The following is a 26,788-nucleotide window of genomic DNA, read 5'->3' as shown; positions in this document are numbered from 1 at the left end:
TGTATATATATATGTGTATATATATATATATATATATACAGTATGTATATATATGTATTTATATATATAGCAATGTGACCGTATGGATTGACGATGGCCATGTATGTTATAAATTAAAATCAAGCATGTATTATAATATTGTTCTTGTTACATTTTGAAAACCTGTTAATAAATAATAATAAATACATCGAATATATAAATGAATATTATTTATGTGGAGAAAGAAAAACAGACAGTTCAACAGTTAGAGTTGGTAAAAGCTATATATTTAGTAAGTCAGGGGTAAATACAAAGAACAAAAATACAAATCCATCCATCAAGCATACAAACATAAACACATAAACACATAAAAGAAAACAAAAGTATAGAAAAGAAAGAACATAGAAGACCTTTGATCTTTTTTATACATTCTTATATACAGTGCAGATTATTCAAATGTTACAGCGGAGAATCTGAAGACTGGGTTTCATGTTCACCTGCGTATCAACACGACCTCTTCAGGTTAAGAGACAATCACACGATAATGTAAAGACGGACATATGAACAAAATGATCTCAGGTCTGAAACACAGGTGTGAACGCGGCGTCTTTGTCCTCACGCTGCTGCTTTAATTAGAGACGATGAAACAAATCCAGATACAAACGCAGGAAGACGACGATGATAACGTGACGTCTGATACATGAGTCGTGATTACAGAGAATACCAGTCAGGACAGAGCGGTACATTATTATGTGTTTTAGCACTGGAATGCTGATTATTATACGTGTGGAACAAAAAGAGAGGAATATATTCCAACAAAACAATAAAAGAAACCTGTTTGTGTTTCTCACACGAAAAGCAAGTTTGTGATCATTTGTCATCACGATGTGATCTCGCCACCAACATTCCTACTGTATCTCAAAAGGAAATAAGTTATTTTGGTCCAGGGGAGAAAAAAAGAAAAGAAAAGAAAAGAAAAATTGCCTCTGCTTTTTTATCCAGGAAAATGAGGCTGGGTAATTTCTGCATACTTGTGAGAATATTGTGATTCCCTCATCAAAACTCAGTCACATTTTCCTTTATGCTTCCTACATAATAGAGAGGACAAAGTTTAAGTGGGAGGATTTAAGTGAAATCATGCATGGACGTGAGGGGAGATGGTGTCCCTGAGTGTGTACGTGTGTGTGTACACGTGTGTGTGTACACGTGTGTGTGTGTTTCTATATGGTTTCCACGTAATTGGCGGGGAACAAGCCTTGGCGGCCATCTTTGTCCCACCCCCTCCACCAGGCTTTATCCACCGTCTCCACGTCCCTGATGATGTCACCGGGTTCAAAGGAGATCTCAGACTCGTCCTCTGTGGGAACCACGAGATAACATGGTGAAGACCCGCTAATCACAGTGCAATTAGCCTAAGTGGAGCCGCTTTACGTGCACATGCGTGGCAATTTTCCCCCAGAGCGGCTACTTACCTGCTTGGTAGTCGTACAGAGCGCGGACGCACATTTGTTGCTCCATTAAAGCCTGCGTTGGAGAGGAAAATGGGTTTAAAGAGAGGCTGCAATCATGAATTGTAAATTTTTTTGTTGATGTTAAAATTCTCCACACTGAACACGTCAGTCACCGAGCACTGAAGAGTCTTTTTTAAGACTCTGTTAGTTTTAGCTCTTCTGTGTTAGATTTATATACAAAAACATACAGAATAGTTGACGTAGCATAGGGGTGGGTGACTTGAAAGGTCAAGGGTTCAATTCCCGGCTCCTCTAGTCTACACGCCGATGTGTCTGGGCACGACACTTAACCCCAATCTGCACATGCATGCACTGAGTGAATGGGTGAATGGATATTCACTCATTCATACATAAATACAAGATGTAACCTTCCTATAAAAACATTTTATTATGGACTTGTGTTGGAAACCATCGTTAAATGACTTCACGCCGCTGCTTAAAGGCGCCATATGTAAGAATGTGGCCAAAAACGGTTACTACACTCAAATTCAAAATACCGAGGTCTTTTAGGTTTTGTTTTCTGACGTAACTGGCAACCCGTGGTTGCTCTGCAGCTGAGACTCTACTGACTGCAATGATTGGTAGACGGCGGTAGGTGGCGCCACATGACGCCAAAACATGATTTCAAAACATAAACATGATTTGCAGTCTGCAAAATATTTTTTTTTAATGCAAATATTTTGTCTGTACTGTTGTTGTTGGTGAGTTCAGTTTGTTATATGAACATTATTCCTGAGTCTCTGTGACATATTAGGAGGATTTTATGATTTATTACATAATGCACCTTTAAGACTGAAAACACAAAGAAAAGCCCACAGAAAGTGAATTCCAGTGCTGTAATAAATGCTTCTTGTCCCCGCCCGCCCCTGCACTGCCATTGTATACACGCAAACACTCCCTCAGTCAGGTCTGACAGTAACATCATAGTTACATCATAGTTTCTGCTTCAACTGTTTTCACAGTGCAGTGATATTTGATATGATTTTATTTGTCTGAATGATAATATTTTATAAAGTACATAAATTACACGTTGACAAAATACCTCTTGTCCATTCTCCGTGACGTCCTGTTCCTTGTCCTTGGCGACCTCGTCCTTCTCCGTCGTGCCGCGAACGTCGTAGCGCGGCGTCGGCTCAGGTGAGATCAGCTCTGTGTCAGACGGACTCAGAGAGCGCTCTGAAGAGAGAGCAGATCAATAAGTTAAAGAATAAATCATGATAATAATATTAATATATACAGTATGAATACGATAGTGATGTCAAACCTATGCCGTTCTGCTGCTCCTGGGTGTCCTCTCCGTTTGTGATCCCATTGTCTGACAGAACGACGCTCACGTGCTCCATTTGTTGAAAAGCTGGTTCAGCATCTGGAGAAATTTGGTAAATGAATGATTTAGCTTTGATTGTAGCACAGATTCACTGAGGCAGGGCTTTCAGACGTTATAATGACGACGAGCGGTTGGGCCGAAAAAGTACACTGGATACACCAGCTTTTCACCACCTGACAGCCATCTGGAGATACATCCGTGACAGCAAAGAGTTTTTCCCTTTTTTGCCCCTCATTTTTATCAGCGCCGCTTTGATGGTCAATATTGGACAGTAGAGCCATGTTTTTTAGCTTAAAATTAATTAGTACAGTGAAGAATAGTTTCCACCCCCGCAAAAAACTAGAAAAAGTTTGACACTAAACCTCGACAGTCAACTCTCAAAATGCCGTGTAATTCCCGTCCCTAGTTATCGTTTCATTTCATTAAAAAGAAAAAGAAAGTTTACATTATTTGTTTACATTTTAACCGGCTCAACTACCAGCAATACGATGGGATGTAGCGACAATTGTCGTTCTATTACTCACATGAAAAGTTACCCTCTTGATGCTGCTGTATGTTTTTACAAAAAATCTGAAAGTTTTTCTAAATAAAAACGAATAGCTGAAGTGTGTAAGTGCTTGTCTGATATGTAAATGCGACGTAGCCAACGGTGTATTGATCCGGCGTTGTTTCAGCACCGCGGACAGTGCTTTATCCATCATACCCATCATGCGTTCACACCGGTGTGTGTGTGCGGATGGCGGGGGGGCGGGGGGGGGGGGTCGCGGACAGCCGTGCATGTTAAATTTGGGGTCGCGACTCAAAAAGGTTGAGAACCACTGAACTAGAGGACGACGTCCATGTCTTATACACAGTCTACAGTCAAGTATGTGTTAGTGTTTGTTAAGTTCTGAAGAATCTCATCGGGTTCAGGTCTGGACTCTGTAGCAGCTAATCCACGAGTGAAAAATTATGACTCATGTTCCTTCCACCGCTCTGTCACAATTTGAGCCTGATGAATCTTGGCCTCATCATCATCATCATCATCATCATCATCATCATCATCATGACTGAAAAACCTTGGTCAGAGAGTGTATGTCGGTTTTTCTGCTGACCGACAAACTGAGGGAACTCCAGATAATAACACTGAGCAAATTACTGTGACCTTTTATTTGGCCGGGCAGAGTATGTATGTACATACCTGTAACTCCTGACTCTTCTTCTACTTTCTCTTCTTCCTCTTCTTCTTCTTCTTTCTGTGAAAGCTCCACCTGACTGTCTTCTTCTGATTGTTCATTCTCATTTCTCTCTGTCGTTGCCTCCTCTTGATCCTGCACCACCTCCACGAGCTCCTCCTGTGATGCAGTTTCAACTACTTCCTGTTTTGAAACCACCTCCTCTTCTTCTTCTTCTTCTTCTTCTTCTTCTTCTTCTTCTTCTTCTTCTTTTTCTTCCTCCTCATCCTTCTCTAAGTGTTGCTTCTCCTCTTCCTCCTTCTGCTCTACAGCCTCAGGCAGGACCACTTCTGTGACGACATGAACACACGGCTCAGGTCGTCTTTCATCTTCTTCTTCTTCCACATCCTCTTCTTCCTCTTCTTCTTCTTCATCCTCCTCCACCAGCGCCGCCTGTACTTTGAAGCCAGAGTCTGAGAGCAGCTCAGTGAGCACATGAGAGGCTGTGTTGAGGTCTGTTGAATGGAAAATTAAATCATTTTACATACATTTGATAAGAATACACGTAGAAAAGGTTCCTGTGAAGTTTGTGTCTGCTGCAGAGAAAACAAAGTGTCTTGGTTTATATTTCAGTTACACTTGGCCTGACTGTGACGACTGTGGTTACTTTAGGAATATTTAATTGTGACTGGACTGTAAAAACATTGTGAACTCTGTCATTTCTCTATAATGAGCCTCTGATTCACGTGTCTTGGCGGCTTCACAGTCTGCACAACTTGAAGGAGTTTTTGGCCGAGGCTCTAAAAGTCATTTTAGCCTGTAATAAAACAAAATTATCCACCATTATTTTATGTCATATGATTAATGTCTTTGGTAAACAAAGCAGAGTCATTGACTCCTCTTCACACTGACTCAGCCCTGAATGTTCACGTCGCTATTTTAGAACAAAACATCTTTTCAGCAGAGAAAAAAAACAGAATTAAGTGATTTTCCTCTGCGTTTACCTGTGTTCGGTCGGTCGGGCAGAGGAGCAGTCGGAGCCTGAGGAGTTAAACCGGGCTCAAAGTCAAACGTTTGTTGCTCTGGCTGCGTCGGTGTGTTTGGGGGTGAAGCAGGCAGCACCTCCACATGTGGCTGCACGTCCTCGACTAAACCGGGGGACAAGGAAGCCAAGAGGGTGGGCGAGGCCGGGGGTGCAGACGGTTCTGTCGGTGACGGAGCTCTGGGCTCGACGGCAGCCTGAACCTGGCTGTTACTCTGTGGATCAGCGGGGAGCGATGAGAGCGGAGCGGCAGGGCGGAGAGGGGATGTCGGCGGAGACGCTGTGGGCCTTTGAGGGGAGGAGACGGGCCGGAAATCAGGGCTTCTGGGGGGAGACGTGGTGGGAAAGAAGGGTGAGGGAGGCATCCGGGAGAAGGGGGAGACGAGTGTAGGACTGCGAGGGGAGGACGGGGATCTCTTCTCTTCTGCCTTAGCGAAGATGAAAGCTGTGTCTGTGAGGCTGCGCTGGTATCGTCTGAATGGTTTTCCTGGAGAGGAAAAGCACAACGTTTGTGAGGAGTTCAGAAAACGAAAGAATACATAAGTATATCAGATATGAAACAGTTGGTTTAGTACAGTAAGGTACCAGAGTAAAATGGTGCAGCACATTATGGTATGGTAGCGACATAAAGACACCACTCCCTATGCGATCAGCGTAAATATCCCACGGACGTGGAGGACTGCGGTTCCTCAGATATCGGGATTGAGATCAAACGTTAAAACCACATACCAGAGCGGGAGGATCCAGGGCTGGTGGGACTCTGAGATGATGATGATGACGACAGTTGTCTGAAGAATTCCCTGGGGTTCATGGAGCGCTGAGACACTAATGCTGCTGCCTCCTACAGGTCAGATAGAGATGATGCATTAAGGTCACAACGTCCAAAACCAGTTTTTTTATGCCAAGTACCAGCTGAGAAAATATCAAGCTCTCAAAGAAACACCATTATCACCAAAGTTAGCTATGAACGTCACTTCACTGCTGCTGACTCCACCTGTGAAGCACTTGTTTTCTGCTCCTTCACTTGATGATTGATTCACATGATGTGCAGACGGCTTCAGGGCAAATAAGAGGCCAATTCAGGCCTTTGACGATGTTCTACGCTAAAGTAACAGAAGTTTGACTCACTGCTGCTTTCTCTATGGACTCACTCCGTCTGAGACGAGCCCTCATGTCGTCCTCGTGCTCTCGCTGCAGCAGCTCCTGTCACGATACAAAGACACAGCGGAGCTCATTTTCACTCATGATGATAGAGAAATTTGACGACATAGAACACATACAATGACCTTTACATGTGGAGGAGACGTATAACCAAACGATAAAACCATGATTATACACACAGCTCGCTCTTTTCCTAATCTGCATTAATACCATCTCTTTCTCTTCTTCAGAGTCGAACAGTTAAAAGCGTTCGTACATAGAGTGAATTACTGTTTGTCAAACTCTAAAGATGAATAATTTCTATTTTAGGAAGCAGAGCAAACACTAAAGATTCAGTGAAGGGTTTATTTGTTGAGATTTATGAAAAAGATAGAGTCAATATTAAGGGTATATTACACGTATAGTATATTGTTTTACATAGTGAAATGTTAGCAGAGAGTAAACTTAAATCAGTCCACTGTTATTTTATCATGTAGACGTCACTCGTTTAATCATCACATGATCAGAGAGTTTAAAGAACAAATCCCTCACTGTGCATCATTTATAAAGGTTTTCATATACAAAGATTAATTCCACAAACCCATTTTGTTTTCTCCTTCCTGCGCATCTGCTCTTCCTGCTCGGCCCGTTTCCTTCTATGAGACAGAAAAGCAGACGTCAGTACATGGGAGTCATCTGCAGACGGCAGCGTTCACCAGCAGAGGGCACTGTTTCCTACCTCTGCTCCTCGACCATCTGCAGCTTCTCGTTCATCTTCCTGTCTCTCTCTTCCTCGTCCTTTCGCTCCCTCATCACTCTTTCTTTTTCAAGGCGCCGTCGTTCGTCTGCCGCTCGTTTCCTGTCGTCTTCCTTCCTCGCTTCCTCTTCACGCTGACACACACACACACACACACACACACACACACACACACACACACACAAAGTAAATATAAGTATGTTACACTTTCAATTCAGTTTCAAACTAGAGAAAGCACTCGGAGAGCCAAAAAGTCAAGCCAAGGTTGCTCAGTTTCCCTCAGTGTCACTGCACTGAAGTGATTATCCATTTCCAAACTGAAATACTTCTTTCTTGGTCCTTAACCTTCATCACCACAACATTTTATCAAAATCTATCCTTTTATTTCTGAGTTCTGTCTGCTGAAGTTAAAAAGAAAGACGTCACAACCAAATCTCCTCCGTGGAGGTAATGAAAACATATCGTTTTTTCCCAACTGTAAATGCAATCACTGTGCTGCAGCACGTGTTCGTCACTCAACTGTGGAAAAATAGATTAAAGGCAACTGCGACAAACCTCTGCACGTGCCCAGAAGTTGTCTCTGTTTATTAGTCTCATTTCCATCGCAGCGTTGGTTTTTCTGTAGTTTGTTCCCTGTGGGAAAGACAAAGAAATCAAAGAATGCACAGACAAACGTATCAGGCTGCACTGACAATGGGTTTTAGTACCAAGAATTTAGCAAAAAAGATTAAAAGTAAGACGGATTTAAGAAACATGACAGCAGAGACCTGAAAAACAATATAAAAAAATATCAAATAATACATAGCATACATAAAGCAAAGTTATGTCACAGTGCAAAATAATAAAATGTTAATTTAACAAAATCTTAACATGTAACATACTAAAGTGGAACCATGAGGCCACTGCACAGATGAGATGTAAAACAGTTCCACTTCAAAGTATATTATAAGTCTCTGCCGCCATCTCGTGGACAAAGCATGTATTGCGCTTTGACACTCACCACTTTCTCCTCCTTGTCACTGGACCTGGAGCTCCTCCTCGCCCACTGTGAAGACTCTTGGCCGTGGGTTTTGCTGAGCTCGGCTCTGATCTTCTCCTCTGTGACGTCCTCCACCTTCTCAGCGCTCATGAACACGTGAGCTTCCTGAAACACGGAGACGACAGATTAGACAAAGAGAGAGACGTGAATTTAATCCACCTCCTTCAGCAGAGCGTAAAACACACAACACGTGCACACACACGGTTCTTGAAGTGATGCAAACTCCGAGGTTGTGCAACTGTTTCCCTTGTGAAGAACAAAACACTGGCTGGTTTTAGTGTGAGGACTGGAATGCATTGGTTTTGGATGCCTATAGATAGCAGAGGGGAAGATGGTGAACAAAAAAAAAAAGTGAAATATTGCGGTTGAGATGGAGAAACTGTGAAAAACAGGGCGTCAGTGACTGTGTGGAGGAAAACAGTGGGAAAAGAAAAGTTCTGAAACTGTTGTTCAACAAGTGGAAGTCGAGCTCAGGGGAGATTCAAAGATATGAAGAAAAAAGCATCGTCAGCAATTACAGAGCAAAACACTGTGGTCCACTGAAGCTTTTCAGGATAGATACACATCGAACATGTTGTACACGAGCCTCAGTCTGTGGCCACAGGCTCACAATCATTTCCATGGAGAGTCAGCGGAGGTTTGTTGAACCAAGGCCAAGTTTGTCTGCAACAGGAAACCACAGCTTTATCTGAGTGACGAGACTGACGCTGACACAAGATTGAGCGTTCAACGTGCTCTATAATACAAGTCTGTGCAGTTCAATATCCACATCACTGCCAACTGCATATGTATAAGGACCAGATCAGACCAGACCAGACCAGACCAGACCAGACCAGAAAACTGCTGCCAACAAAAATAACAACATGGAAACAGACGTAACAACAAGAGTTCTCTGTAGCACTGAGACCTGTTCAAGACACTTTATGATCCACGACGATCATGTTTCTTTACAATCTAAATGTAAACACATTTTTAAAGCACCGGCTGAGGACAGTCGTTCCTTCTGTGGTCGAATTTCACTCGAAAACAGACGAGCAAATAAAGTAAAATAAACATGACCAAAAACATGTTGCAATGTTACCAAACATGTTACGTTATTTAAATACATTACGTTAAAGCCGGGGTCTCAAAGTCCAATGACCTTGAGGCCACTGAGCATCGTCTGGACCTTATCACGCTATTACATTATCTGAATGAAAATATTAGTATCAGTACAATATAATATTTCACATAATTTTAAAATAAAAGTGTCAATGGAACAATGTATAGTTCACAATAAAAGTTTATTTATGGTGCAGAATTAATTTATAACTCAAAAAAACATGCAGAAATAACGACTGAAAACACTCTGCTCCCCCTTGTGGCACTTTCAAGTCACTCCCGTAAAAAAATTTGGATTTCACAATTATTACAATATTGGGAATTTACATAACAATGATTGTTGTTGTTTTATTGCAGAATATATCCTGTACCATCCCTACTTCCTGTTCTTTCAATCATGTGATCACACTGTAGCTTTAGCAGCGCTGCAGTGACTTTGAGCTTTCTTTACATTCACGCTCTCAGAGTTTCTGTGCATTTCTGCAACGTACTCTCTGTAAATACTGTCATGAGGAAATCTGAAAACGGCGTCCAGGCGCAGGTGCGTGCACGGGGCTTTTAAGGATTTGGTGGCATTGATGAAGTTGACAGGAAAAGTCTCTGTGGGAAATAAGATTATAAAGTCTGGGAGGAAGAGGAGCTCAGGGTGATGTGACAGGTCCAGACTTACTTCCTCCTGTAATTGGGCTCAATTCTGCACAAACTGTCTCTCTGCTCTGGAAGTGAACTGCGAGTCTCTCTCTCTCAGACTGTGAGAGGCAGTAAGGACGTGTGGATACTCACGTTTGTCTCAACAGAATGATGGGACACTGAGAAAGTGTCATCATCTGAACGCAGAGCTCCACAAATTTTGTTTGGTTCCAGTGCTATATATAATTTCTACTACTACTACTTCCACTGTCCCCATGTCCTCCTTCTCCTTCTCAACACCCATGAACCTTCTCTGAGGTTTTCCTCTTCAACATCCTCAACCCTGACTCTCTTACTTTAAAGCGGAACTAGACTGGAAGTTCCAATTAAGGCTGTTTTTTAGTGTGTATCTGCGTCATTACCTTGTTTATGAAGCCCTGAAGGTTCTAAACAAACAGTTCAGCCACTGCTGAGAACATTGTGTTTTATTGTAATCTCAGGCTCAGAGAGATCTCTGAAAAAACCCGGTACGGTTACATAAACAGCGGTTCTCCCGAACAGCAGATCCTCCTGCCCCCGGGCACTAGTCCGGGCACATCCGGTTGCGTACATTGAACCACAGAAGAAGAATAACGTCCGTTGTGGAGGTGTTTCACGAGCGACAGTGTCTTCTGACTCTGGGTCTGACTCCGGGTCAAAGGTCGTCAAAGGGACTGAGGCGGGGAGTCGTGAAGAAGCTATTTTTAAACACTGTTAAAACAATGTTTTGATAATGAGGAGCAGTGCATCCACCGTTCCAGAGGGGGGAGCTGTGCTTCTGAGAGCGGGTGTGCTGAATATGTCACTTCTGGGTACTGGCCAATCACAAGACTCTGTCTTCTGGGTGAGAGAGTTGAGTCTGAAATATTTCTATCGGCTCGTTTACAGCAACTAGGAGGTTTTTGAGCATAAAAACAAGTTAATGTATGTAAGTAGACCTCCATAACTAACATATATGTGTAACAGGACCACTCTATGGGAGCTTTAAAACTCCAAACTCTTCAACCTGAGCTCATTTCTAATCCTGGTCATCTTCAGCTCTGCCTCCTGCCTTTTACATCATATCATTTCTACTGAATTAATATATTATTTCGACTAAAAATACACTCATATTATTGCTGTTATAGTTTCCTGCTATTGTGAACAAAAGAGTTCCTCCCTGTCAGGGTTACACCCCTGAAAAACACTCTTGTTATAATAATTGCACGTTTTTCTCCTGAAAAGTAATATTTTTTTGAAAACTAACACAGAGGCCGTGATAAAGGGCTCGTGGTGGTGAAAACTAAAGCCACTGTTCTCCAGCGTGAGGAGGTGAGACGACAAAGTGCTTCAGGGAGCAGAGCCTTGACCCAAGTGTGTTGCTTTATTCCTGACGCAACAATAGCTGCACTGTTCTTTGTTGCTCTTCAAATCCCCTGCTGCAGCCTGAAGGATCGCAGACATTATGCCAAGCTGTCATGTGGTCGCAGCAGATTAGACTTTTTGATTAATTACAGATGAATTGCAATCACAGCTCCTCCTGTTCTTTACTCTCCTGCAGAGGATTTGCTCACAGTAACAGTATCTAAACCTCTGCTGCCACATTCACACACAACCAAAGTCAACATGGACGTGCGGAACAATGGAAACATCTGCACTCTATTCATATTTCGGGGTTTCATTACTCAATGCTGCTCTGGCGTAGAGTATGTAACACGCCCAAATCTGCTCGCCTTGACAGAACGCCCTCGCTGCCAGCTGAGACAGAAACAACATGAAAGAACCAAGGAAAAGAAAAGAAATAAATAAGAAGATATCAGTGCCAGACTGATAACGGCCAAGGCCTAAACCTTAAATATGACCTCAACGCTTTAATAAACACAGGAAACATGAAACTTTAGAGATAAAGTTCACCACAGCGTCATGTGATCAGGGTTTTATTAGACAAATGTCATATTAAATCAAATTAGAGCTACAACGATTATTTTCGTAATCGATTAATCTGTCGTTTATTTTCTCGATTAATCGATTAATTGTTTGGTTCATAAAATGTCCGAAAATGTTAAAAAAATGACGATCAGTGTTTGTCAAAGCTGGAAATGACGATGTTCTTGAACGTCATTCGTTCAGTTTTAATGATTTCTTTGTTTATGTGGAGCAAAGAAACAAAGAAAATATTCACATTTAAGAAGCTAAAACAATCAGAAATCTTGTTTTAATCATGAAAAAAGCTTCAAACCGATTATCGATTATCAAAATAGTTGGCGATTAATTTAGTAATCGATTAATAGTTTCAGCTCTAAATGAAATTAAAACTATTGTGATAATCGATGTAATCTAGAGATGCACCGAAATTAAAATTGTTGACCAAAAACTGAAACCCCAAAATAAATGATTGTTTTCTTAATCTAATTGTGTTGTTATGACTCACACGTGTCATCACGACTTCCTGTTTCGTTGGTTTGGTTTTGGTGGCTGAATTTTCGGTGCATGTCTAATTTAATCACATTAAAATTAAAGCTTTCTTGATTTCTCAGCTTCTTAAATTTGAATATTTTCTGGTTTCTTTGCTCCGTATCACAAATAAGTCATTCAAACTGAATCATTATAGTTTGTGAGGGGAAAAAACAAGACACTGATGAAGATTTTTCAACATTTACCTGACATTTAAGAACTGGATTAATGGAGAAAAATAAACCCACAGATGAATCGATTCTGAAAACAATCATTTGTTGCATCTCTAATTAACAGCTTATTTGTTTAAAAGAGTTTAAACACTGATATCAGACTGATTTTATACTGTGTGTCATTGTAAGGTTTAACCCACTGTAACAAAGGAACTCACTCAGATTGAGTCCCCACTCGTCAGTGTGCAGATTATCATCAGTGTGCAGATTATCACACAGACACAAAGACAATCAGGATTGTTGTTAAAGACGTGTGTGTTGTTGTTGTGTCTGTTTGTCAGCTGAATGTGGACAAATACACCCTTGATATATCCGTGATGTAGTGATTTACTGTAAAGGCAACAATGTCAGCTACACTATCTTTGACCTTTGTGATATAATCCGCTCCAGGTCTCCTGAGATTATGTCACAACAGTCAGGATTATTTACATTTCAGACTGAAGAAGAGTCCAGACGAGTCGTCTGCGTCATGAAACTCAGACCTACATTTATTTACAATTGATTTGCTGATTATTTACTTTGCACTGATGGATTCATTGATGAGATTTGTGAGGAACAAACATCAGCATCAGGTTGATTCTTTGACTAAATAATCACTCACCAACCACTGATACCACTTTTATATATAAAAAAGAAGAAGTAACTTTACATGAATATAAACATGTGCGTAGTGGAAAAGGTGATGAATGCAGTTCATGTGTGGTTTTTACCAGAGTGTGAAAAATGTGTTGGAGCAAAGTTTGATTTAAGAAACGCACAATCATAGGAATATTTCTGCAAATGCACTCCATATGTTCAGTTATTGTGTCCATTGTGCTTTTCCAGTCTGAATCATCCGTGGTAATAAATCCAAGTTTGCACTGCTCAGTGATAAAAAAAAATTAGACTTCCATGAGGTCTGACAAGATCAGTGTTTATAACAGAAGAGGCCCTGAAGAGGTAGCATGTACAAGTACACACACACACACACACGCACAGTAAGCAGCTCACAAAATCCCAGACTCAACATTTACTGTTTGACAAAAAAAAACACACAACAAACATTCCACAGATGCTTGTGCGGTTGTCGTGGTGATGACTTTATATGGAAACTAATAAACCTGGAGGTCGGCTGCTGTTAGAGTGTGAAGAAGAAGAAGAATCTGCAGCAAACACTGAGTGATGGATGAAAAACACAACATTTCCCTCCTCTCTGTGACTTCCTGTCGCTTCCATCAGCTCTTAAACGCGGCTCCTGAACACCGACCACAAACAATGGAACTTTAAACCACAGTGACACGGCACAGAGACCACAGCGAGCGCCAACGCAGCGACAAAACAGGAAGTGCATGACGGACGGGGAACACACAAACAATACAAAGACAACCAGAGAAGGAAAATCTGAAAACTGACTCTGAGGAAGTGAAGTTGAGATCTTTTCATGCTGCTTTTGCACATCCTTAATATTTAACATATTTAGATGAAAACCAGATAAACGTGAGCATCACGTAGTAACTGCACCTTGAAGAAGCTCCTGATGGCGGCGACGTGTCCGGCACATTCTGTCCTGCGGTAGTCGTCCACACTTTGTCCGACCTGCACACAAACACAGGATGTAGACACTCGCATTCATGTCATTCCACCACTAAAAAAAGAACAACAACTTCAGGCCTGGGAACAATAGGAGCCCAAAAGTGTTTGTATATTATTCTGCAATATGCAAATGATCATTAAAGCTGCAGTGTGTAAGATTTAGAAAGATCTGTTGGAGCTGAATTTCTCTCTTTCCTTTTCCAAGCATAAAAGAGACTGTAGCTCAGTGGTTTATTGTCTTTCAGCTGTAAGGTTGTGAGTTCGAGTCCCAGCTCCCCTCGTCTACATGCAGTTGTGTCCTTGGGCAGGACAGTTAACCCCAATGTTATTCCTGGTGGCTGTGTGTGAATATGCATGAAATATGTGTGCTTAGATTTGATTTACATCAAATTCAGACGGGTTAAAAACACGTTGATCCAAAATGGCTGCATCCGTAGTGAAGCCCCACTCCTGATATAAACATAAAGGGTTCATTCTGTAGTAATGAAAAACAATAATGCATACATTCAGGTGTTTTTAAGCTTAAAAAAACAATCATTTATGGAAATAAATTCACCTAAACCTTACACACTTTGTGTTTTGTGATGGAAAAACTTAATTTTCATACAATAATAGACCGTTAAACAGGGCTTCATACATGTATCTGTATATTTATAAGGCTCCAACACTGAAAGAAAAACATTTCACAGAGTCATCCCCGCGTCCCATAATCGTCAGCCGAATGTTGGAATGAGTGTGATCATTTACGAGCGCCGTTTGCTGCCCCGTGATTCATAAACTCCTGTTACTACGATGACGTAAGAGCACAGTCCCACGACATTTTCCCACACGTCAGATGCCAAATAAACCTCTGTCACAACAGAAGCACAGAACGGGAATGAGACGAGCAGATTAAGACGTTTCACGGCGTCAGTCGTTCATCGATGACTTGATACGTTAAGCCCGAAGTCGACTTTGCTCTCAGTGACTAAGTGAATCATGAGTCACTCACCCAGACGATCATAGCGATCCGAACGCCTCCCGTCTCCCCGTCTCCCACCTTGCAGAGTCCGTACTGTGGCTTTGACGAGTGAAACTTCTCCACCAGCTCTGCGACGCCACCCGCTGTGAGAAAGGACGCAGATAAAATAGATATATTAAACAATAAGAAGACTTTTAAGTATTTAAACGTTTGTGAAAAAGTAAAGAAGAGCCAGCTTTACCTCCTGAGTCGGCCAGTTTTAACTTGTCGGTCACTCCATCATATGCAAATAAGGCCCTGTGGACACACACACACACACACACAGGTTAGCTACTGAGAGGTGAAAAACATGACACATACATGATTTATGTGCTGTAAAGATTATAGTGTACAGTATATTCTCGGGATCCAAATTAAGTTGACTATTTCTATATTATGATAAATATCCATATAGACTTGAACTGTGCCAGGTACCGCCTTCCTTTTCCATACAGTGTTTCCCAGCTAATGTCTCTTGGCAAAGATAAAACCTGACTGAACTCCCCCACAAAAAACTTAGAGAGAGTTATTCGTGTTTTTATTACAGTCGAGACCGCGCTACTGTAATTCTCTATATGTGGGTATAGAACTGTTGTCTAATTTCTCCTCCCTCCACTGACTTCCTGACTGGTTCAGGAATGACTTTAAGGTTTTATGGTTTATGTGATGCATCGTCAGAGCAGTTGCTCCTGGATTATCTCCTGAGACGGAGCCTTTTCAGTCTGTGGTCATCGTTTTATAGTTGAGCTGAAAACACACTCAATTCAGGAGGAGCTGAAAACAATATTTATTTAGTTTAATTTGATTTGTTTAACCTGTTTCTGTTGTGTATTTGCTGAGCGTCTGCAGCACTTTGGGAAACAGAGGTTGTTTTAAATGCTCGATATAAATAAATATTGACAGATAAATGAGGCCATGGAGGAAATACAACCTTTCCAGGCCTTTATCGATGCTGTAAACATCACGGTTTTTACTTGAAGTTTGTTTCTCTTTTACGAAAGTTTGGATCAAATAAATGAAATACATTTTTCAAGTGACATAATATGGAAAAGCCTACACACAAAAGTGTTTTACTTCAATGAGGACGACTGTTCCTGACAAAAGAGATATAGATTTTTTCCTTCCCTGCAGTTCTAAAATGCAATGTCAAGAAATGAGTTCTAATCATCTGTCAAATATTCACATTACACTCCTGACTCTCTACTTCCTTCGTGCCCTTGTTACACAGACTTGTGAGCAACACAATAACCTCCATTCACCATGTTAACGTCCTCCAGTGATAGCTCGTGTAATAAATACAGTTCTGCTCACTGCTGCTCCACTGCCACAAGGTTTTTGACATTTTGCAGGTGAAAACCTGTCCGACCGCACCCTTCCTGTCAATCAAACAGTAGCAGGTCACTGTGGAAACTCAGCAGCTCTTGATGATGTGTTCTCATGAAACCAGCGCTGAGAAAAGTATGTGCAGTCATTGATTTGAGAGGAGTGAGTATCACCAAACAGTGAGTGCTGTTTTTATCGCAGAATCAGTTCCTGACATTTAGGTCAAAATGGGTATGGATCAAAAGTGTTTGACTTGAAATTTACCATCATAATAGTTGGTATCGCCCTGAACAAGGATCCATTGAAAATACTCGCAAACCTCTTAAAAAATAATTTGAATGAATTTTTTAAAATCAGGTCATGATCGATTTGCCCTGATGCACTTTGACAGTGAGCTGACTTTCTTCTCGAAAACAAAAAGTAACTCGGAATGACTTGAAATGTTCCATCATAATAGTCAGCATCACCCTGAACAAGGATCCGTTGAAAATATTTGCAAACCTCTTAAGGAATAATTTAAATGAATTTTTGAAATTCAGGAAATGATCCATTTGCCCTGATGCACTTTGACAGTGAGCTGACTTTCTTCTCAAAAACAAAAAGTATCTCGGAATGACTTGAAATTTACCATCATAATAGTCGGCATCGCCCTGAACAAGGATCTGTTGAAAATATTTGCAAACCTCTTAAGGAATATATTTAATGAATTTTTTAAAAAATCAGGAATGACTTGAAATTTACCGTGTGTGTGTGAGGGGTGTGTGTGTGTGTGTGTGTGTGTGTGTGTGTGTGTGTGTGTGTGTGTGTGTGTGTGTGTGTGTGTGTGTGTGTGTGTGTGTGTGTGTGTGTAAATGTCTCCCTGTGGAACTCATGGGGGTGTGTCAATAACATCTGGAGCTGGGTAGCAGGAGCATAAGGCCATGAGTTGCTATTACAATGGGCCAAAGGTGAATGGTTTGTGTGTGTCTGTTTGCTGGATGTGTGTCAGGAGGAGGGACTATGTGAGAGAGAGAGAGTTTAAAACCTTTTTTTCCGGTAACACAACATTCCAGCACTCTTATTTTTTACTGATATTTACTGCGATTTAAGGAAACATGATCCAGTAAGCTCTGTGTCGGGTGGATCATCATGTCGTGGATTACTCCCTGAGCACAGAAACAAAAACAGTCCACACTCCACCTCATTACCAGCATCTACAGCTCAGACTCTCAGACATTTACTGATCCATGATCCTCAAAATAAAATCCCTAAAGGTCACCATTCACAGCCAGTCAAGGACAAAGGTCATTGTGCCTCTGACAGAGTAGGAGTCTTAATTGTGCAAATTCTCCACCCACATGGAACAGGCTCGCACATGAGGATCCACAGTGCTGTAGGAGACTCTTTGTTCTGCCACAGCTTTCACTCACTCAGATTTTTGTTAAAGATTCTATTTTCAGACATTTTCTTCTCGCCAGGACTTGACTTCATCTGTCTTCATGCAAACAAATACACCATACATGCCGCCATGACACAAAATGCACATAGTCGAGACCATTGACTGTTAACGCCTCCGATAGTTTAACCAGAAGATTTACTGTGTGGTTGCAGCCCAAATTAAATGTACGATCATTTCTCTGCTGGAGTAAATATGTCTTGTTGCTGACATGACATGATTTGACAAAAGGAAAAGCAAATGTTCACAGTTCCCCAAATCAGTGTTATGCAAGAATGTTATTCGCTCGGGAAGAGAATTACATCAAAAACAATATCTGGAGACAAGATGATGAGTAAAGCAGTTTTATGGTCTCTCTACTAGCAACTAACCCTAACCCCAGCTAAACTACTGTAGTAGGACGTCCTTCACTTTTTCCTTTGTCTGCACCACTTGATTAACTTTGTTACAACTGCATAATGTTGTCGCATCAGCAGTTCTACGAGTATTAAGAATTCCCCTAAAACACACACACACACACACACACACCCATGCTTTCACACATGCAGGTTTCTCTAACGCTCGACCGACTGATGAGAAAAACAGACTCCCTGATGTCTGAGCTCCAGCCCACCTTCAAAATCAGCCAGCTATGACCTCAGCTCCGAGGGAGAGGAGAGGAGAGAAGAGAGGAGGAATGAGGCCATCATTAAGGGAATGAGGAGCGTGACAGAGAAGCAAAGAGCAGAAAAAACAATGATGTCAGAATCTGAAACATCGACTTTGTTCACGATAAGAAAGAAAATCTGCAGCTCGCTAACGCGCAGAGATACTCAGTGAAGCTCTGGAACAAATAAACAGTCGTTGCTCTCAGAGTATACAGAGGTAGAGTTCATAAACACACACATATATATATATACTGTCTGTGAACACAGACACACAAACACACAACACTACTGAGCCAGTGTGTTTTGAACAGCCAGAGCCGCTGTACTACGTCCAAACATGCTACACTCCACCGTTCCAAGAACAACAGAACAGAAGCAGATGGTGAGCTGAGCTGGAGAAGAAGGCCTCGGTTTTACTCATCCAGGGATTCCACACAGCAGACTTAACTTAACTTAACTCTGAACCACAACACATGCACGAAGCTCTGAAACTTCACTCTAAAAAGAATATAACATTTATACAAACATGGACATAAGCTCTGTCCCATTTAAGCCAGCCATTCTAATCAATTCCAGCAGGCGGTGCACTGCACTCACCAAACTTTTCCTCGACATAAAAACAAGACGCACTCGATAGAACTTTGACAGAACTCCATGTTTTGACAGACAACCCCAAACAGCCAATGACAATGAGAGAAAAAGTGCTCTGAGCCAATCGCGAGGCTGGAATAGCTGCAGCCACGTCATGTGACAACTTAGTTTCATGTTATTCACATTCACATTTAAACCAAATCTTCTTTACATTTCGCTCCAGAGCAAAGGGGAAATTTTAAGTTTGACAGAAAGATTAATGTGATTAATTTCCATATCACCCAGCTCTACTTGTGCATTGCAAATAAAATATTTTAAACCTTAATTTCATGACCAAAACTACTCTAGTCTGAAAACAACGTCGGCACAAAATAATACAATTTAAAATAATCATGTAGCAGAGACACAGAGACAGAATCTCGTCCTCATTCCTCTGCTTCCCGCCCTGTGCCTCTGTGAAGGAAATATCTTTTGGACTCGTGGGTCATTTTGTTCATTCCAGCTTTGTCAGCGGGGGAGATGTGAAAGATTTGTGGTTATTGGTGCTGATGTGGAATGATAAAACTGTGCAGGAAGACGGCTGAGAGGCAGGAGACTCTCACCTGGATTCACTCCATCGGATCATTCTTTTGCTCTGTTGCACACACACACACACATACTTGTGTCTGTATATTTGTGTATGTGTATTTCTTCAGCTTTTGCGTTTTCATAAAAACGACCTCTGCAGAAAAGTATTTCTCTGTCTAGGTAATATTCTCACTAATACCCTGGAAAAATTTCTTACTCTTGGCTCAAAACTGACCCCCATTGACTGAGTCCCCCATTTTTTTTAGCTATATTTAGTCTGAGTCGACCTCTGTGTCTGCGTCGGCGTGGGGAGCTCAGAGACGTCCCTGCAGCTCACAGCTCATTTCCTTTTGCCAAACATGGGCAAAATAAGTCCAACCAGACTCAGTCACCCCCCCCCCCCCCCACACACACACACACCCCCCCCTCCTGTCCGGTATGTTGCTCATATAGTGTCCATGTAATGACCCCAGTGTTACACACATTCCTCTGTTTGTCTGGACTGCACAGACATGTGCAGAACTGTGAGTAAGAGAGAGGAACTGTTGGAAAAAGAGGCCGATGGAGTATTGAAGGATATCGTTGGGCTTGTGAAGACGACCTACACGGTGGTTTTCTGTAATGATGTCACTGTAAAGATCATGACTCAGAGTAAACCGCAGGCATGTTCAAACAACCACAAATTAAAACCTGAGACTTTGGTTCTTTGGCTCGTCGTTCTGTGACAAAGAGTTTAACCCAACAATAAAAGACTGTTGTGTCATTAATAATCCCACATCAACTCAGAGTTAAAAAAGAGCATAAACAGTTAATCCCCTACGCTAACCTGAACCTAACCACAATTCAAATCTTAGCCCTAAACTTCCCCAGTTCCTCAAGAATGAGGTTGTGGCTCATAGGACTGGGCTTTGTTCTCTAAAGCCATGTTTGGTGCAGTAAGGTACATATTTGTTTTGCTTTGCCATGAAGATAAGCACCAAAATAACCAGCCCCAATGGTTCTACTCTTTGGCACCCTTTCCTTGGAATACCAGAGTAAAATGGCACAGTCACGGTGGACGTAGACCGGCTCCACCATAGACAGGTGACAGAAAATCCTTGTTCCATTACGACCGGTGTTTCTTCAACACCTGCGATCTCGACGTCCTGTTGAGACGAACGGCCACAAACTGAGCAGGAAAAAAAACAAGCTGCTGGACGTCGTCGTCCGTTGTCGTCACACCAGTACAACAACGTCGCGCTACATACGATGGAACCACGATGGAACAACTGCTCCCTTTAACCTTATCCATCAACAATAATAATAATAAACACCTAATCAGGAACCCACGTTTAACCTGAGCCTAATTCTAACCCGAACCCTAAAACCAGGTCTTAACCCAGAAACAGTCAACTGAAGAGCAGCTAAAATATCCTCACTTCCTGTGGTTTTAAAGTCTGTGGTCGTGCAGAAGAATTTTAGTAATCGTGTCATGATGCAACACACGAAACTACTACAACAAATGCAGTGATCAGCTCAGCTGTGTTTAACCCTCAATTACACAGTTTTATTTGATCATTAAAACAAGCTTTAAGATTTTTTTAAAGCTTCTCAAATGTGAATATTTTCTGGTTCCAAAGAAATCAATAAAACTGAATCATTATTTCATCATTTTATGACATTTTATGAAACCAAACAAATAATTGATTAATCGAGAGAATATCAAACAAAGCTTCACAGCATTTTTTTAAAACTATATCAACTTCCAGAACTCATTCCACAGCCAACAAAGTAAATCAGAAACACACCGTTTGTTTTCAAAAAACCTTGACAGTGTTTCTATGGAGATGTTGAGACATGCTGTAGTGGAAATGTGACCTCGTTAGTCGAAAATCACAAGATTTAGCTTCATATTTTAGGATTCCTTGTCCTTTTGCGTCGTGTTTAACAATTTAACAGCACTGCCGCTTTGATCAGGAGATTATTTGTGCAAATCCAGAGTCTGTGAGTAACTGACTGATCTGTATAATATGTTACTGGGTGGAGGACACGTCTGACTCCCCTGGAGACGATGACAGGTCACTGCAGCTATTTGGGCTGGAGAGAATGGTAAACAGCAGGGGAAATGACAGAGAACAAAATGATAAGACGGAACACAACACGTACTGTAGCTTCATCAGGTTTCAGAAAAACAGGTTTAAAAAAGTCCATAATATATCAGTGAGTGGGGGGGGGAATGTTGAAAGGAGGAGACGAGGGAGGAAAATGCCATTTCCTCAGCGAAACGCTGAGCCAGAGAAGTTTAGAAGATGACAAACTAAACAAACAAGTAATTAAATCAGTGCCAATGGAGCAGCGACAGAAAAACAGCCTCCTCTGTGCTGAGGCCGAGGGAAAAACAGAGCGGGGGACGCACAAAAGACACAGAAGACAGATGAAAATGTCCTGAAACAACAAAGACGGGCAAAACACATCATCACGCCTGTCCACCGGGGGCTGACGCAGCTGAACGGCGTGTTGTCAGGTGATGAACCGTCAGGCCGTGGATGTAGGAGTTGCAGGATTGCACCGACAACACTCGCTCTCTTGTTACGAGCGATGACTTAATCCCTCAGATCACATTAGACGCTGTGTAAAAAGAGCTGCACGTGCAGCGTCGCCGTCTGCGTAACACGAGCCTGAGCTGCGTGAACGCGTTTGAGTGACGTTCGTTTCCATATCATGAAGCGTCTGCAGCAGTTTGACTTGTTTTTGAGAGATTTACAGAGACGGCGTCCGTCCTTTCAAAGCTCTGTGACATAGTTCAGCAGCAGGAAGTCGTCTAGACCTCCCCTGGTGTGTGTGCGTGCGTGTGTGTGTGTGTGTGTTTATATCTTTGTGAGGTCCAAAAAAAACGTTAAAAACTTATCTCTGTGGGGACATTGTGCCATTTTGTCTGGGCCCCACATCTTTGAAGTGCTTTTTCAGAGTTAAGGCCAGGTTTTAGGGCTAGGCTTAGACACTTAGCTGTGATGGTTAAGGGTGAAGTGGTTATCAATGATGTGTCCTCACTAAGACGTAAACACAGGTTTGTGTGTGTGTGTGTGAGACAGAAATGAGACGATGCAGGTATATTTACTCTACAAGGAACAAGCCTGGTTCACTGCGACATTCATCAAGAAGATAAAACGACACCCGTGTGCGTTTCCTTTGAGATTTTTCCTTTGAGATTTTCATTGCTCAACATGTTTTCAACATATTTGAACAGAAACGTCTAAGTGCAAACGTGGCACAGTAACAATCATTCTGCAAAATCAAGCTAAAGTTATCGTTTTATCGCGTCGGTACAACTGAAACCAGACTTTTAAAATACATGCAAACGTGTTGGTTAGCCTGAAATTAGACTAAATAAACTCTCTTAAAGTCAGACTAACACACCTGGATATTATAATGCATGTGACTCTGAGCTGCAGCCTCACTGGTGCAGGCCACAGTACAAGGTTTTGACCTGTAAATAAAAGAAGATGCTGGAGCACAGAGAGGAGGCAGAGATGTACAGAGCTGTAAAACTGGTGATAGCATGTCGACCACAGAATTTAAAAAAGCTGGCTGTAGCTCGACTTAAGGCCAATTTATACTCCTGCGTAAAGTGCTCTACGTAGGTTACGCAGAGCCTCTGCGTCGTCTCCAACTGCACAAAATATTTTTTAAGTGTCCGTCACTCCGTCAAGGGATAACGGAGACGGCAAGAGCTGCGATTGGTCCTCAGGACAGGCCGAGCTAATGCTGCTCTGTGCCGGCTCACAGTGAGCACCGAGCGTCCACAGAGGCGGAGCTGATCACCGCCGACAACGTCGCTGACAAATTTTAAATACGTCATATCTTAACACACACGGCACATGTTTAGACTCTAAATTGCTAATTTCTCGCCTCAAATTATCTTAAAACTGCGTTCCGTGACACAGAAAACTGAAAAAACGGCCACTGTTTCAACAACAACAGTCAAAAAAGCGACCCCTGCTGATCGGCCGGGAAATTGCAGTGCGTATCCGTCACCACGACGCAGAAGTATGAAGGCTCGAGTCGTCTCCGTGGTTACGCAGTCGGATAACGCATTACGCAGTCGGAGAAGTATAATGTGGCCTTAAGAGCCTGGAAACGTCATGTGTGATATTTAACGGCTTAGGACAACAACATGGAGATGAAAGCAGAGCAGAATGAGTGTGTGTTTGCAGTGATGGGGTTCATGCAGAGAGTGTGTAACAGGGACTAAGTCCACTTTAAGATTTAGGGTTCACACTGAGCAAAAGGATGAAAAGCACCAGGGGATGTAGACACCAAACACACGGACTAAGAGGGTCAGATTTAACAATGACGCACACTGGGAAACAGTCAGAGTTCCTATAGGTTTCTATGGGGGAGAAGAGTTTGTGGTTATTGGGGGCGAGTTTTCCTTGAGCAAACACTACAGGGGGTCAATTGTTATGACTCTAACACAGAGGTACAGTATATGGGCTTATTTTCCACATCGCTATAGGGAAGAGAATAGGTTGACATGCAGGAAAAATGGAGGAGAGGGAGAAAGGAATGAGCAATGATAAACCCTCTAAACTTGTTGTCCTCTGGGATTACTCTGGCATTTCCTGTTCACCATGTCCCACACTGCGTTGCACGCACACACACACACACACACACACTAAGAGTTGGCCTCCTTCAGTGCAGGATCATTAAAAACATGATGGCATCTCATCTCCAACCGTTTCCCTCACTTAAACAAAGCAGTCTTTCAAGTATCACATATCCACTGATACTTTTATACTTGGCTCATCTTCTCTTCTCTATTAATGCTTTGATCTGTCTCTCGTTGCTCTTCACCTCCTCCATAATCTTTACCTCTTCTCCATCCTGACACCTCGCCAAACTTCAATCATTTGTTAATTCTTCTTTCTAACAGCCCCCCCCCCCCCCCCACACTCGACACATTTCGTTTCTCTGCCTCCTCACGCGTTGTCTTTTCTCATCTCGTCATTCCTCTACGTTTCCTCTTTGCCTATTCATCAGCAGCTCTTTCCCAGCCTCATCAGTCCTCCTTCTACACTCATTCAGTGGCTCTTAACAAACAAACCAAGCTTTCCCATGGTCGTCACGACAACAGAGGCCCCCTCGACTCTCTCCACCGACCAAAAAACCCAATCCCACCACCTGTCAGTGAGCAAACAGGACAAGGAGAAGAAAAGTGGAGGTCTTAGCCCTTAACTTTAGTGACTTCAGTGCAACGTGGTGATCGTTAACACGGATTTAAGTCATGATGATACATGTGGTGAGTTCTTCTGTAGCCATGGTGAAGTGGCAGCGATTGCTTAAGCGACTTTAGCAAACACAGCTGATGACGCTGCGCAGTGTCTGCATGGATGGAAGGACGGGAAAATGTAGATGTGTCTATATGAAGGTGTCACATCTCATGTCTGATAATGTGTAATTAAGAGGAAATAACAATAGCACTTCACTGCCTGATATTCACCTATACAACTTTTTACGCTTTTGCATTTTCCTTCAGTTCCTTCACTGATCAACAGCAATGAAATTAGGGCTAATCGATTAATCTGTTGATTATTTCCTCAATTAATCAATGAAACGTTTGGTCCATAAAATGTCAGAAAATGTTAAAAAACGTTGATCAGTGTTTGTCAAAGCTGGAAATGACGATGTTCGCAAAATTAATGTCTTTGTTTTGTTCACAAACCAAAATAATTCAGTTTTAATGATTTCTTTGTTATATGAAGAAAAGAAACCAAGAAAATATTCACATTTAAGAAGCTAAAACAATGAGAAATTTTGTTTTTAATCATGAAAAAAGCTTCAAACCGACTATCCATTATCAAAATAGTTGGCGATTAATTTAGTAATCGATTAATAATCGATTCATCTATTAATCGTTTCAGCTCTACTTGAAATAAAGGTGCAAGAGAGACGCAACTTAAACTTTTTAAAGTGTTCAAATGGAACATTTTCGGAGAGTTTATTGGCACATATTGAATAAACTACCCATAGAAGTGCTTTAATCCTTTCAACTTTTAACTTTAACTTATACCGAGGCCACTACTTCACACAATCCTCTTCCTTCAGTAGCTTGAATGAACAAACCAGAAGAAGAATCTGGTCAAACAAAGACGGAGATTCTCTCTATTCAAAGGCCACCGTAGCTGCCACTTAATCTGGTACTATTCCTAATGTTAACACCAAAAAAAAAAAAAGCCGCTGTGTGCCGAACCGAACTGAACTGTTCCATTTGGTTCTGTTCAGTTCTGGACAAGTTGTGTAAAAGAACACTGTCGCACCATCTGCTTCAAGCAGATCTTCTCAAGCATGGAAACAATCTGAAGACGAGTCGGCCACTCTCACATCTGCTGGTCTAGAATATGAGTTTCAGTTCACCTGAGAACCCAAAATCTTCGTCTCACAACAGAACACAAAGAACCTGCAGCTCAGACTCATAAACATCAGCAAAACTATCTCTGTGTGACATCATGTTGCATCATCTTCATCCTCTGGCCAATAATTTAGCAATTAGTGAAAAACAGATGTTTTCAGACAGCGATCTGACACACCCATGGAAACGCCGCTCTGCTCCACTCGAGGCTCATTAGTGAGATTAAACAAGCAATTAACCTCAACCCTGCCTCCATTTGTCACATCAGCGCGGACAAAATCATCAGATTTCTGCAGAAAAACAGTTTTCTGCACAGTTTCTCAGTCTTTTTCTTCAGCTGCAACGAGCAACAATAACATATTTGTCTCAAAAAAGCACGGCATAAAAAGCACAGATTCCAGTGGAAACAACGAGTAAAGGGCATCGAGATTAAGGTCAACAAACGTGGGCTCGACAGAGAGTTCTGATGACTGACACCAGAGTCTGAGGCTTATTGTTTGCAACGTCCTTCATATAAAGTTTTTACTCTTTAATTTACAGTAAAGCGGACGCTGTAAATCCTAGACAAACATCTGAGCAGCTCCGTTGGGTTCATAAAGTTTAGGTTTATTAAGTTTCCAATGGAAAACTGACACTGAGAACAATAACAGCTCTGCAGAGCCCGCAAGTCATCAAACATTAATTGCATCTTCCACGGGGCAATTACGAGTCACACACATCAACGTGGTGTCAAATTGTGGTCTCACACCCAGCAGTTTGGCTGCTCACACACACACACACACACACACACACACACACACACACACACACACACACACACACACACACACACACACACAGTGTAAGCTTCTTCTCTCATCAGACCTGAGAGCCTCTGTTA

At 41.9% G+C, this 26,788-nt stretch overlaps 1 protein-coding gene across 3 annotated transcripts in view; it reads right to left on the bottom strand.

Moving 5' to 3' along the window:
* Positions 1–259: 259 nt before the first annotated feature.
* LOC310939170 (uncharacterized protein) overlaps positions 260–26,788 on the bottom strand; it is a 31,755-nt gene continuing 5,226 nt past the window's right edge. The window contains exons 2-17 of one of the 3 annotated variants that reach the window (XR_014593039.1): positions 15,160–15,215; positions 14,949–15,061; positions 13,886–13,960; positions 7,911–8,054; positions 7,466–7,543; positions 6,893–7,044; positions 6,755–6,809; positions 6,142–6,216; positions 5,743–5,854; positions 4,976–5,500; positions 3,998–4,486; positions 2,755–2,856; positions 2,533–2,666; positions 1,452–1,503; positions 512–1,336; positions 260–476 (exon numbers count right to left, since the gene is read on the bottom strand). Coding sequence is in view for 2 of the 3 variants with exons in the window: in XM_083903843.1 (XP_083759969.1) it covers positions 1,200–1,336; positions 1,452–1,503; positions 2,533–2,666; positions 2,755–2,856; positions 3,998–4,486; positions 4,976–5,500; positions 5,743–5,854; positions 6,142–6,216; positions 6,755–6,809; positions 6,893–7,044; positions 7,466–7,543; positions 7,911–8,054; positions 13,886–13,960; positions 14,949–15,061; positions 15,160–15,215 (2,299 nt within the window). In the remaining variant the exon portion in view is untranslated. Of the gene's footprint in view, positions 1,337–1,451; positions 1,504–2,532; positions 2,667–2,754; positions 2,857–3,997; positions 4,487–4,975; positions 5,501–5,742; positions 5,855–6,141; positions 6,217–6,754; positions 6,810–6,892; positions 7,045–7,465; positions 7,544–7,910; positions 8,055–13,885; positions 13,961–14,948; positions 15,062–15,159; positions 15,216–26,788 lie in introns of all 3 variants that reach the window. The other 2 variants (XM_083903844.1, XM_083903843.1) reach the window with 2 other exon arrangements.

The sequence above is a fragment of the Microchirus variegatus genome (assembly GCF_963457635.1).
Source record: "Microchirus variegatus genome assembly, chromosome: 17".
NCBI classification, from domain to species: Eukaryota; Metazoa; Chordata; class Actinopteri; order Pleuronectiformes; family Soleidae; genus Microchirus; species Microchirus variegatus.
This window is presented reverse-complemented; position numbering and strand designations above follow the sequence as displayed.